Source organism: Etheostoma spectabile, chromosome 23 (genome assembly GCF_008692095.1).
Source record: "Etheostoma spectabile isolate EspeVRDwgs_2016 chromosome 23, UIUC_Espe_1.0, whole genome shotgun sequence".
NCBI lineage: Eukaryota > Metazoa > Chordata > Actinopteri > Perciformes > Percidae > Etheostoma > Etheostoma spectabile.
In genome coordinates, this window is record NC_045755.1 from 2788181 (window position 1) to 2801416 (window position 13236).

The 13236-nt window shown below is 39.1% G+C and overlaps 1 protein-coding gene and 1 long non-coding RNA gene across 3 annotated transcripts in view; one reads left to right on the forward strand and one right to left on the reverse strand.

The window, feature by feature from the left end:
* The window catches only part of arid2 (AT-rich interactive domain 2), a 51928-nt gene extending 45973 nt beyond the window's left edge, over positions 1 to 5955 (reverse strand). Inside the window, exons 1-4 of one of the 2 annotated variants that reach the window (XM_032505717.1) lie at positions 5804 to 5955; positions 3606 to 3791; positions 3389 to 3482; positions 2352 to 2449 (exon numbers count right to left, since the gene is read on the reverse strand). In XM_032505717.1, the coding sequence (XP_032361608.1) occupies positions 2352 to 2449; positions 3389 to 3482; positions 3606 to 3697 (284 nt within the window). In that variant the 5' untranslated portion in view covers positions 3698 to 3791; positions 5804 to 5955. Of the gene's footprint in view, positions 1 to 2351; positions 2450 to 3388; positions 3483 to 3605; positions 4212 to 5803 lie in introns of those variants that run through there. The other variant, XM_032505718.1, reaches the window with a different exon arrangement.
* LOC116673438 (uncharacterized) overlaps positions 1 to 12040 on the forward strand; it is a 28086-nt gene extending 16046 nt beyond the window's left edge. Inside the window, exon 3 of the long non-coding RNA XR_004327839.1 lies at positions 11939 to 12040. This is a non-coding gene — a long non-coding RNA (uncharacterized LOC116673438). The remainder of the gene's footprint in view (positions 1 to 11938) is intronic.
* The last annotated feature ends 1196 nt before the right edge of the window (positions 12041 to 13236 follow it).

Consider the following 13236-nt stretch of genomic DNA (forward strand, 5'->3'; position numbering starts at 1 on the left):
CTCAGATCTTTGCAGGGTAAATCCAGACAGCCAACTAGACTATCTGTTCAACCTGAGTTTTCTGTTGCACACCAAAAACAACTTTTAAATGTACACATGTTCCACCAAAACAAGTTCCTTTCCAAGGCTATTTTAAAGAAGCACCTTGGCTCAAACTGCCGCTTAGAGCCGCCCTAGACGATTGGGATTGTGAATATGACCTTTCATCCAAACCGTGCAGCCCTGATTTAATTCACTTGGGTTAAATAAACACGCATCAGGAATAGTCACCGGAGCTGTCAACTTAAAGTCGGGCTTGTTAAAAGGCCATATACCAAAAACTGAGCCACATTACAATCGTTTCAAATGTTACTTGATACTGCTTTTAACATATCTAATCATCACCTACAAAACACACATCTAGAGATTACGTCAATTGTACAAAAGGCTTGAAAATTGCGCACACAAAGCTTAAAAATGCCCAGTTACAGATTGTCATTCGACTGGATAATCAAGGTTGACACATGATATTAGCAAACATCCACGCAGCTTATGCCTCCTTGAGCAAGTTACTGAATTTGAACCACCTACGGCTATGAACTCAGACCTCCTCGAATCACGTCAAAAGTAAAGATTTCCCCCCCACAGTGATCACATTATTAGCCTGCTTATGCATAGACAAACTGGACGTGGAAAAAAGCCCAATTTCTCTAAACATGCTTTGTCAGCACAAAAAGCAGCAAGAGGGGTGTGAGGCAGGTTTCTTTTTTATCAGCCTTAAAGTTGAGGCAAGACAAGTCCAGCTGCCTGCTGCCTCTGACATGCACTATGCTGAACTGCCTTAGATAAACTCCACCAAGTAGTTCCAGCAGCTGTCTCGACACAAGGATGATATTCGGCATATCCGTTGACTCAGCTGTCAGGCCTCCCTTGCTCATCCACCTTCAAAAATATTTGCATAGGTAATAATTACAGTTACTAGTAGCTGTTCTGAGGAACACAAGTGAAAATGTTCAGGGGGGAATAATGAATTCTTCGAAGAAGAAAAAAAACATTATGTTAATGGTTCCAAATCATGTTCTGCTCTGTCTTGTCATCTGCAGAACAAGATATTTATAAACCACTTTCTGACATAAGATAATAGATAGGTTAGCTGGCCCAAACTGTGTCCTACTATAAAGTTGTGTAGAGACTCAACAGAGCACATCATCAGTTGACTTCAGTTCTTTGGGATCACTCAAAACTAAGCCCTACGTTCACACAAAAATCTGACCACAGGAACTCAACACCTTTGCTCTATAGCTACTTCTTCCAATCAAAGAACAGACCTAAGCAACTGTCTTGTCAGCCGTCTGGTATTCTGTTATTTAAAAATGTGGTGGGTAAACAGTTTGTGGCCATTGTGGTACTCAGAAAGACCTCGACCAACTTCAGAGGCACTCCACGCCAACATGTGCCTGAGTTGTTTTGCCCCTGCAGCCAACGCTGATGTTTATCTGTGAACTTTTGAGGAGCAACAAGTTTCATTGGATGTGTACAGTTAGTAATCAAAATCACTACCACATTTTCAGCAGCTTGCACCAAAAGCCAACTTTAGTAAAAAAAAAAAAATATTAAAAAAAATAGTTTTAAATGCACAGTTAATGACTGCTACTTCTGATGCCAACCAGTGACCTGCAGTTGCCTGTAACATATCCATGAGAGGCTACAAGTGTTTCTCTGCTACAGAGATGTAATCCCCTGCAGGCAGGTGCTAGTGATGGAAACAATCGTTGCATGAGGTAAGAGGGGGGGAGAAGAAAAGGAGTACAGAGAAAGCAGCAGCAACGCCAAAACCACAAATGCCAGCTTTTAAGAGCTGCATTTCCACCAGACTCCCATCACTGGCAGCTGACTGTGTTCAGACTTGGAGGCTAAAATATAGACACGTTACACAGCACCCAGAGCTGCTCAATCATTAGTGCTGTATCAAACCCAAGCGCCCTGTGGCTACACCATTTTCAGAAAGGAATATCGACATTAGTGTATGGTTTAGGGTCATTACAGACAAAATGCACCTGTGAGTGTTCTCCCCAACTATGTTCCAGACTTAACAAAATGCAGAATAGACATTTTGACAACATATTCTCTCTTTTTATTATAAAAGACATGTGTTCTTTTCTTGTGTGGAAGAAGCGAATATATATATATATATACACATACATTCACTATGTTGTGACAAATGTACACAATACAGACCTTGCTCTGCATGTCAAAATATTGTATGGCGCTGCTTCCTAGTAGAGGGGAGTGGAGAGGCTAGATCCTGCTGACTGCATATTCACATTTGTAAACACTTCCCACATGCTACCTGAGAGAGCCATGCTACTTACCGAAGGTAGTACTGTTTTAAAGCAAATGCAGCGTTGGAACAACTCCTTGGAAAGTTAAACTCGTCTCCAAGTTCAGTCCATTGGTTTTTGTCAGAGACCTAAAAGGAGGAAATTAGTTCGTTACGAGATTAAAAAAAAGCACTTGCAACAAACAAAAAGAGCGGTTACACTGCTACCATCTGGTCTGCTACAGCCCCCCAAACACCACCACCAGTGAGGCCATATCACAATCATTAATCAATAACTTTCTCAAACTGCTGAAAATATTTTTTTTCTAAATACTGGGAAATGTGAAATCATCCAGCAGTACATTTAGTATTTTAGCATTTATTTAGCTATTAACGTGTTTCTTATCCGAACATATTTACATTTGACACAGCAGTTAAGTACAACTGGCTGACTCCCTTTAGGATAGTATCGTCAATGTTGAGGCTAGTTAGCACTGTAGCTAACAAGCTAACTTGACTTTTCAATATTTGGCGTTAAAAGCTAACGAGGCTAAACTCCGACGAACTGTCTCCACCAAACGCAAATGATTTAGCTTGCGGCGACCCGTTTGATTCTGGAGTATGTTTTGGTGCCGTTTGGTGTATTCACTACATGGGCCTGTGAGGCCTACATTTTGTCATCAGCCATGAAGCCGAAGAAAGATGGCTATGGCGAGAAAGAGAACTGAAGCTTCCCCTGGGTAAAAACTACCGGTTAAAGCCCGGGCGAAACGCTGTGCCCTAAGCGGTGTTTCCCGAGGCCGGGCTCCGTACCGATAATCGATGTTAAACGTGCCCGCTAATTTTGAGTCGCTCCAACTGCACTCTGACTCCGAGCTGTTACACTCTCAATTCAAACCACACAACAACACAAGCCACCACATTGCATAGAGATACATGGCAAACTAGCACAAGGCCAACACCGACCAACTAACGTTTTTGTAGAGGGTTATACTTGTCCCGGGGTACCCACACGGAGTTGTACAGTGGTCCACCGAGCAGTCAACAGACAGCAGAGTGTGGAGAAATCCACTTTTAGTTCCCACTCACCTTAGCAAATCCACCTAAAGAGACGACTCTGATATAGAGAGCATTAAGGTCCAGCTCTTTCCCACCCACGATAGGAATCTTCCTGAAAGGCGATCTAAGGGAATAACACAAGAAATAAATGCACATAGGTTTAAATAGCAGTTTTGGTTAACTCACAGACACATGCAATCAGGATTTAAAGTTATATTTCTTGTCAATAAAGACGCCCCAATCTCACCCTCTGCTTTGGTGAAATTGCCGCAGCTCGTCCAGGAAAGCCTGTCCTTTCCTTCGCTGATCTAGTAGATTTTTCCCCGTCGAATTTGCCATTGTTTTTGCATGCAAAAACGGTTAAACCCCACTTCAGTCGCTTCTTAAGACACCAAGGATCCCATACTCCGCCGGCGCTCAGTCATTCGCGAAGCTGAGTGTTTAAAAAGTTAAAGAAATAGCTGATAGCAAGAAGAGCGGCAGCTCGCTAATAAAGACTGATGCACACAGAAAGCAAGCCCGTTTCAACCCCGGACTAAGTTCCAACGAACAGTCAGAAATACAAACGATTTACCGGCAGATTAGAAACGCCATGGCAGAATGTGTAGAATTAATGCTTTTGGTCGCGGTTGTATTCGTTTGGAGTGGTTTGACAGTGTGTTACGGACGCAGCTCCGAGGCTATCGCACACACTGTAGAGCGGCAGAGGATCAGTTCTCAGACAAAAAGATGTATGTGAAGGCCGCGGAGCCCAGCCTGCCATGCGTGCAGCGCCCTCTGCGGCCACAGGCGGCAGTGCACCGTCCAGGCAGAGCGGGTGCTTGAACAATAGAGACTGTTTTCTTTTTTAGGGACCGTCTGACAACTCGTTTCTCTGTTAGGAAAACGGGTCAGGAGGTACTTGGAAATGTCCCGTGGGGGGAGGGGATAGCACTAATTAACATAGCTTCGTTGTTATCCCAACCAGGCGTGTAATAGAGGGCAACCCTACATTTTAATGACAAAATACTATTTTTCCAACCTGACATTGTATATTTATAACTGGCTGCAAACTGAATATCTTACCTCAATGATGGTATTCTCATTGGGAAAGAAAAAACTACGGTCAACCTGTAACAATTTCCAAGTACCACAGCAATATTTCAAAATACAATGCAGCCATTTAAGTCCAATACTGCAGGAAATCATGTAGTCTGTTAACATGTTTGTACACTAGCACAAAATAAGGTGTAGGGATACAAATTCCATTTCACAAAGAAATACTTCCTTCCTATATTTAAGAGGGAAACAACTAATATTTCTATGAATTACATGCATCACTATTGTTTACTGGTGCTTTTTATGAAGGTTCATTTACATACGTTTTACCACTACACCGACATGTTTTGACATTCAAGTACGTCTACTTTTTGAAAATATTTTTTTTCTTGCATATGTGGTCATGTTTGTGTGTCTGTTTTTTGTTTCAAAAATTATTTTGACATCTTTTGTCTCATGTCATCTTGAACAATACAAATTGATCAATACAATGCAACTTGGGTAGGAACTCTTAATTGAAAACTTGACACATTGATTGATGTTATATGATCAGCATATAGGATAGTTTGACATAAAGTGCCACTTATGTTGCCATCTCGTTGATTTTGAGAATTTCGGGCAATAACTGGGTGTATTATTATGTCAAGTTAAAATGTATACTTCCATTACACATTGTGACCACTATCTGGTAAAACATCTATTTGTAATGGTGCTAGTTGTCAATTTTTTGGTGCTTCACATATGGTCACCACATTTGTTTTTCACTGTGCAATTTGTTGTTCCTGGGAAGCTGCCCCTATCCCTTGCTGACCACTTCAAAACGACTTTTATCTCACAGGATGGTTGGAAATTACTCCTGATCCCTTCTCCCTGTGACTGCCAAGTGAATATCTTCTTGATGGGGTTACATTCAACCATTACACGCACCCCTTTGCTCAATGAAAAACCTGTCACAAAATGGCGGAGACGTACGTTAGCAGACCCCATTTTGAGGAATTGACACTAGACAGCGGAAAAGTGCGTGTCCTTGCGTGTGGTTTTCAAAAATGTGATATTTTTTGCTAACGAAATGCGGCACACCCGAGTTCACCTCACGTCTGTTTGGATTCCCGTCAACCGAATTCTGGGCTAACGAGTCGGTCGTGCGCTAGCTTGTGAGCTTAACAAGCGTTAGCTAACTTTTTGCAGTTTATAGTAATCCAATTATCCACTACCATATTACGTTAAAACATGATCTACTATTTGTGTCGTTGTTAATAACGTTACCCCTCTATTAAGTACGTTTTTGTTCTAGGTGTGCTAGCTAGCTAGCTAGCCAGCTAGGCGAATCGTTTGGGTGCTAGCTGTACATTAGCGTGTCAGATTCCAGTCCCTTATTAACGCTGCTAATATTGCTAAGTAGGTTACCTCCGGATGCTAGAAACTCCCAGTGCAAATACACGTTTGCCGTTGTCATCTTTTAGCTACCTGTAGCTAGTTTAAACGCTGAGCAGTTTTCACCACATAATTAATATTTGCCAAACTAATTTAACGTCAGGTTGTTATAATCGTTTAAGGCACGCGGGCGTTGTACCTAGCTAACAGGGTGGTTGACCGCAGTACATGCGTAGCTTCGCTTTGCATTTCTAGTTGATAGCTTTTCAGCTTTTAACAGTCCATGTTATTAGTAATGCTGGGACCTCTCGCAAGTCAGGAAAACAAATTAATTACTCTGCATTTTGGCCTCTATTCTATCTCTGTATCGGTGTAGCTACTGTATACAGTGCATGGGTTGGAAAATGGCGTGCTAAAGGCGAACCCCATTTTTGTATTTGCGAACCAGAGACTTTACCGTTTAGACTGACAAGTTCCCAAATACTTTATTATATTATCAAACAGAGAACGTTAATTAATTTCGAGTTATCTCACTTGTTTGTTTTATCATAATGTTGTAAAAGACAGCTTCTCATCTAACTTCCTCTAACGTTAGTGTAGTATGATTTGCAATGTTTAAGTTACAAATTGCATTTCATACTACACTGACGTTACATTATTCCAACTAGGACTCTATTGCATTAGTGGTTAAATAGAACACATTGATTTAATTAATGTTGAGTAAGTAACTCAAAAAAAATAAATAAACATATATAAAATATGTTAAAATAAACACTGCGGTTTTGTGAATGCTTTGGTAGAAAATGGCCTACTTACTCTGATGCATAGCAGGCATGAGGGACACTTATCAAAGGGATTATCAAATTATTTGAGCTGCCATTCAGGTTTGCATCAAATGTGTGATGATCTTGATACAGATTGATATTCAGTGTAGTAATTATATATATATATATATATATATATATATATATATATATATATATATATATATATCAAGTATAAATGAACAATGAAATATCTGCTGTGATGCACTTTGTATATTAATTAGACTACATTTGTAGGGTCTTGCATTATAAACTTTTTTGGCATCCTAGATTACCTATCAAAACATTTAATTTAATTCCAGCCAGTAAATTCAAATTTATTGACATATTGTAAGGATATTCAGGATGGATCAACTGCAATATCAATAGGACTGTCCAAGACGAAATACATTCTTAGTCAAGTAACACTAATTGGATTTTGTTGGCTAATCGATGATTTGATTTAATTAACATATCTGTAAAGCTGAATTTCTCCAAAATGAATCATGCAAGAGCACAACTTTAAATTTTGTGTTTACCCTAATATCAACATGTTGAAATGATGATGCCTACAGCAAAACCTTTGGTCTATGAAAATGGGTACAACACAGTGAAGATACTGCACATCAAGCATGATATGGCAGTTATGTCATAGGGCATAAGATGTAAATTGTCGTGAGCGATTCAATTCCCATATGAGATTTCAAGTGTTTTCAGCTGCCTTCATTTATGGCAGTCTGACCAGTCATATGGACTGTGGAAATGATTAAATAGATATTAAATTAATTATTAAAGAAATGAATATAGGGAATTGGAAATGAAAAGGTGTATGACCTGACTTTAAGCAAATTGCCATTTTGTAAATATCAGAGGTTTTCACAGACATTATTCAATCAGAATCAGAAAAAGATTTATTGCCAAATTAGTAATACATGTCATTTTCCTTGGTTGTTGGTGCATACATAAACAAACATATTGAACATTAATATGAAACTAACAAATACAGAAACAAGTATATACACAATTCACTTATTTTTAAAAGAACATATGTTAAAGCATTTTGACAGTCATCAAACTACATTATGAACTAATGCCATAAGGTCCGCATTAAGGCAAATGTAGGCTTAAAATCTGTGAACATAAAGCAGCTTGAACTTTGACGTCTTTGCAGGAATCCATTTAAACTGCATTTAAAAAGTGATGAACGGTGTGCAGTGACTGTAAATGTGCACTTGAAAACTGCACGGTCAGTTATGCCATCACACAGAGGTCTTCATCCGATGTGACAGCCAGGCCTCTTATGGCATATGGCGCAAATGGGGCCAGTAAATCTCAAACTGCCCCCATACATCCAGACAAAAGATCCCAGTTTGCGTGTAACGTCCTTACACCTCCCTGCACCCCTGCAGCTTTCTCAAATGAGGTTTATGTCTCTGAAAGTAATAACTGATGTGGAGTCATTTGGTGGAAATTGGCTCCATCTTCTGGCAGCTATGCACTGTCTAAATGATGGGATGGGTTCACCTCATTGCATTAGGAACATATTGTACTTGGAAGAGATCAGTTGAGAGATTTTGAACTGGATACAGTCACAGTTGGAGCATGATGCATGCTGGGAGATTAGGGGAGGCAGCAGTGGGTGGTAGTGAGGGATCCTAATAATAGAGCAGGAAGTTATGCAGGAAAGTTCACTTGATAATGTCATTTTAAAAGTTGTTTTGGGATTGGAACTTTTTTAGTATTTTGAAGTCAGTATAATATTTGCCTAAGATTGCTGTGGATTGGATACTAATACAATGAAAAAAATAAAGTTTGCTGCCCGTTAATTCTATATAATGTTTATTTTCATAGGAAAAAGTATGGACCATTAACCAATGAATACCACAGCATTTGTAAGCTTGTTTGCAGTGCCCATCCTTTATACCAAAGAATAGAGAGAGCAAAATGAAGTTGCCTCTTCATAAACGTTATGGGAGCTGAATATTTAAAATCGCATCAGCAACCAACCAAATAGTTGCTATTGTTGCTAGGTTGTAATGAGACACAAATTTAAACAATAAATGCCACAGAATAATGACAACATGCATTATATTCCTTATCCCAAATTGATAGATTATAGTAAAAAAAAATGCATTATCACAGTTTGTTCTACTATTCCCATAGCATACAGATGTCTTTTGTAAAATAACACATTAACTTAACAAGGCAGTTTTAACGCCATTAAAAACTTGTGAGGTGTTGTTTGCTATTAGGGGGTCGTACAGTCTTCTATTCTTCATAGCTTATTGTCCAGCAAAGTCGGAACTAGTTTTTAACTGCCACAAACATTACCAATCCAGTGTATGCAAGTCAGTGTGATCCAGTGGCTCCTATCTCTGTTACAACATACCTATGTTCACTGTAAATGGAATAATCTTTAAAGATGCCAAGACAAAAGTTATAACACAGATAAAGTAGTGCACAGAGTTTGTTATTGCATCAAGCATGTGGCTACGTACTCATACACAGTCTACCTGCCCCTAACAAAAACAGACTACAACTATATACTGTATATATATATATATATATATATATATATATATATATATATATAAAAACTTAAACTAAACTAAAACTAGCAAACACACCTTGAAAACTAAAACTAAACTAGAATAAAATATAAAACTCCAAACTAAACTAATTGAATTGAAAAATTATTTTAACCTTACTTCCAATAAACAAACAAATAAATAAATGGACTAGGATCAATAAAAAGTATATAAAAAAAACTACTTTAAAAGGTTGCAACCAGTATGTTGGTAAGGTATAAGCCAAAGGTGAATGAGACAAACGTAAGATTGTTTAGCTGTAATTCAATTCAATTTCATTTGTAGTATCAAAGCAGAACAACAGTTATCTCGAGACACTTTACAGATAGAGTAGGTCTAGACCACACTCTATAATTGATAAAGTCCCAACAGTTCTAGCAATTCCCCCAAGAGCACACACACATGGTGCGACAATGTGACCATGAGCATGTAAGCACATGGATGTACCAAAATCCTTTTTAATAAAGTGCTCCTGCCCTCCAGCCATCATTTATTTTTGTTATTTAAAAAAAAAAAGGATTTCAAGTAGGGATTGTCCTACTGTGATGTGTCAAAATGTCTTCTGTGTGTGTTTGTCCATTTCCATCACTAGGTGGCAGTTGTGTTTAAAGGTGGGGAGCTCATCATCACATCAGAGCTGAGGTGTTGCAGCTGATGAAATATGTCAACTCTTCTTTTTTTTTTTTTATCCACACTGGCCTGTTACCAGGGGGCGATTCTAGGATCAGACCTATGGGAGGTCTCTGCACCTAATGTGAATGTGACACAGATAACCCTAACCCTCCTAATACAATGTTCTAACACTCAGCAATTTTAGTTGCTTACATTTCAATTTGAGTTCTAATCTGCACCATGAAATGACCAACTTCTTCTCTGGGGACTACCAGCGTTAAACTTCGCAACCGTCTCCTGCTCTCCCTCTGACAACCTCCTCCGATTGGCCAAAACTAAGTTTCTGTTAATGGTCACTGTTTTCGTCTGTCACTAACACACAACTTCACAAACTCTCATTTAAACTCTAATATTGTTTTTTGTTTTTTAAAGTAGGGCTGGGATGAAATTTTAGGGGGGCTTGAGTCCCCCTAAAAAGGGTCTAAAATTGGCCATAACTTTTCCACTATCCCCTTCCAATTTTTTTTTTTGCATGTAGTCTAGGGTTGCACAATTTGACAAAATGCTAAATTGCGATTATGAATTTCGCGATAGTGATATTCACAAGTTTTATTTCAACGAACTTTCATATTGGACTGGTAGAACATGAATAATTAATAATTATTAAATAAGGACCATGTCTACAGAACAGGACATGTTTTACTGGTTGGACAGTATAAAATAAATAAAGATAACAGGACACAACTTTTTTTTTTTCTCTTCTCTGATTTGTTCCATTTTGTTGTCGATCTATTTCTTCACTTCCTCTGTCACTCTGTTGAAATATGCACACAAGTGGTACGCTGCAAAGATCACTAAATGGAAGCTATATGAAATGTGCTTGTATTTGTTGTATATAAGTGCTTGTATGAATGTAATGTTCTTTCACCTGGTGTATTTGTAAGTTGTCTTCACCGAAAGCCTATTAACAACAGGCAAAGGGACTACAACTATTGTTTTAGCTAACTGGGGTTAATTTACATTATTCTTTTCCTAAAGAATGTTATTTAATGTACACTGTCCTTTTTTTTAAAATTAAGAATTAAGAGCTTATTCACCAACCTGCTGTCCTAATTGTCCACTACTACAAAGTTCAAAGTGTGTATTTATCTTTGTGTAATGGAAGTTATGTTAAAGAAAAGAAAATACTGTGCTTTTAGAGTTTATGCCACAGGAAATGACACAAGAATGCACCAAAAATGCAAATTAGCTGCAACTTTTCATTCCACTGTACCCAAATATTAAATGTATTTACTTACATTTGTAATGGCTCTATGGTTAGGTAATTTGTCCAGTGTAAAGTAGCCTGATGTGGAAGTGAGACAGTGTCAAGAGTAAACACAGCTGTAGCTAATAACATGAACTAATCACTAATGTTCAATCAGCTGCAGCTGTGTTTCCCATACATACAGTACACACACACAAAGCCCAAATACTTCCATTTGAATTGTTCATTATGCACTGCAGATTATAGACTCGACAGACCCCTGTGCCTGAAATCCAGACTACGTTAACACATGGGCGAATATTTTCACAAACGGAAATTTCAACCTCTCCGTTTTTTCAAAAATAACATTGTGCATAGCGGTGAGTTTTCAGAAAAGTGTTCATTTACACATAGCCGTGTATATAGGCTGCAAATGCCGTCAAGAGAATGCCAAACCTGTAGGTGGCAGAAGCTCAAACCCATTTTAGCCAATCAGAATCCTTTCTCTCTGTCCTCTCTTCCTCGGCTGCCTAAACCTCCGTTTGTCTCAGTTTACATGCAAACGTGCAAACGAGGATTTCCTCCCTCCCTGGCTGGAGGTTTTAGAAAGATTCGTTTTCAGAGGCAAATTCTTCGTTTGCGTGTAAACGAAGGGAAATGTCCCTGTTTGTCAAAATAACCATGTACGTGGAAACAGGGTCCCAGTTGGATCTTTTCCACAGCCTTTTTGACTTGTTTCACACAGGTAACACACAGGTGCAACTGTTGACATCAACAATGGCTCTGTTCTAATCAAGGGCACTATTGCAGGGGCCTGGAATCTGCACACCTAACTGGAATGCAGCCATGATTAATGCACCTATGAAATGTCCAGATATCTGCCATTAAAAAAAATTGACCATTGTTGTGTTCCAGACAGTTTTTAGCCCGTAAGTTACAACTTCAAGTCACAACTCACGACTTGGTAGCGTTCAAGGCAAAGTCACCACAAACCCTTCGAGGTAGCGTTAGCTAGCTAATGGCTACCTACTGTTGACATTAGCTAGCGTTAACTGATAATAGCTATTTCTAGTCGGTGAAATGTTTCGGGCATCATTCAACAAACGCAACCTGTAACGTGTACTATTAACAATACAATACACATTACGTTGCCTATTTATGTCTATTCATTTATATTTCTCGTTGTTGATCACCAATGTCTGTACAGAATCAACCGGGGTCGACAGTGTTGTTTATGTGTGTGTGACGTCAAAAACTGGAACTGGGAGTACAACGATCTGGTACAAGTTCATGGGTAGTAAGTCACGGGTTTGACTTCCAGGGAACTTTTGCGGGTAGAAGGTTGTGAAAACACAAGTTACGGGTCGCCTGGAACGCTGCATATGTCATGATTGAAACCCATATAGAGACTGATACTGTGTATAAAACGTTCTCAGTGTCTGGTAACTCCTTGTTTTAGAGGGAGTGTCTTTGTTTCAGGACATTTGGACTTGTCATAGTAGGAAAAGCACAAGTGTGGATAATGAAATGAATTATGGCTGAATACCATTTCGCTGCTCCAGTTTCAGGTTCCCTGTATTGTGCATGCTGACTCCCGGGACACATAACAGAGTGTAGCACCTGGATGAACCTTATCGAAAGTATTTGTTTGGTTTACACAACACATAATTTGCTGCATCTGTTTTATAATGCTTGAAGTGTAGTTCTATTATAATATTGCAGTTCTTCATCCTGCCAGTAGGGGGGCTAGCTGTAGTGTTTTGTGGTCAAACTTACTGTATACATGGTAGAAGAAGACCTTGGCGAAATTGAGGCCGTGTAGTAGGAGAGACATGTTGGTGTGTTTCCGCGGTAGTGAACTCGAACTCGCTGTGTGAACAATCCTACTGTGAAGGATAAACTGAACTTTATAACACTACTATCAGCGTCCGTCTGAGTGGTGTAACAATTTGGAGGCACCGCTGAGATTCCTATCAAGATGAGGATTACTCTGCAGCGAAGAAAAACACGGTAAAACACCGGTGTGTGTGAGCAAGGGACAGCGGGTAGCTTAGCTTCCAGAGCTAACAGTTCAGTCTAGCTAGGACGACACCGAGCCGTTTTATTGTTTTTGTAAAGGAAAAAGTGTATCGAGTCACTACACGACAGCAGATGTCGGAACACCGTGAAGACTTTCTTTTGGAAATTGAAGAAAAGTTGATTGGATTAACCGTGAAA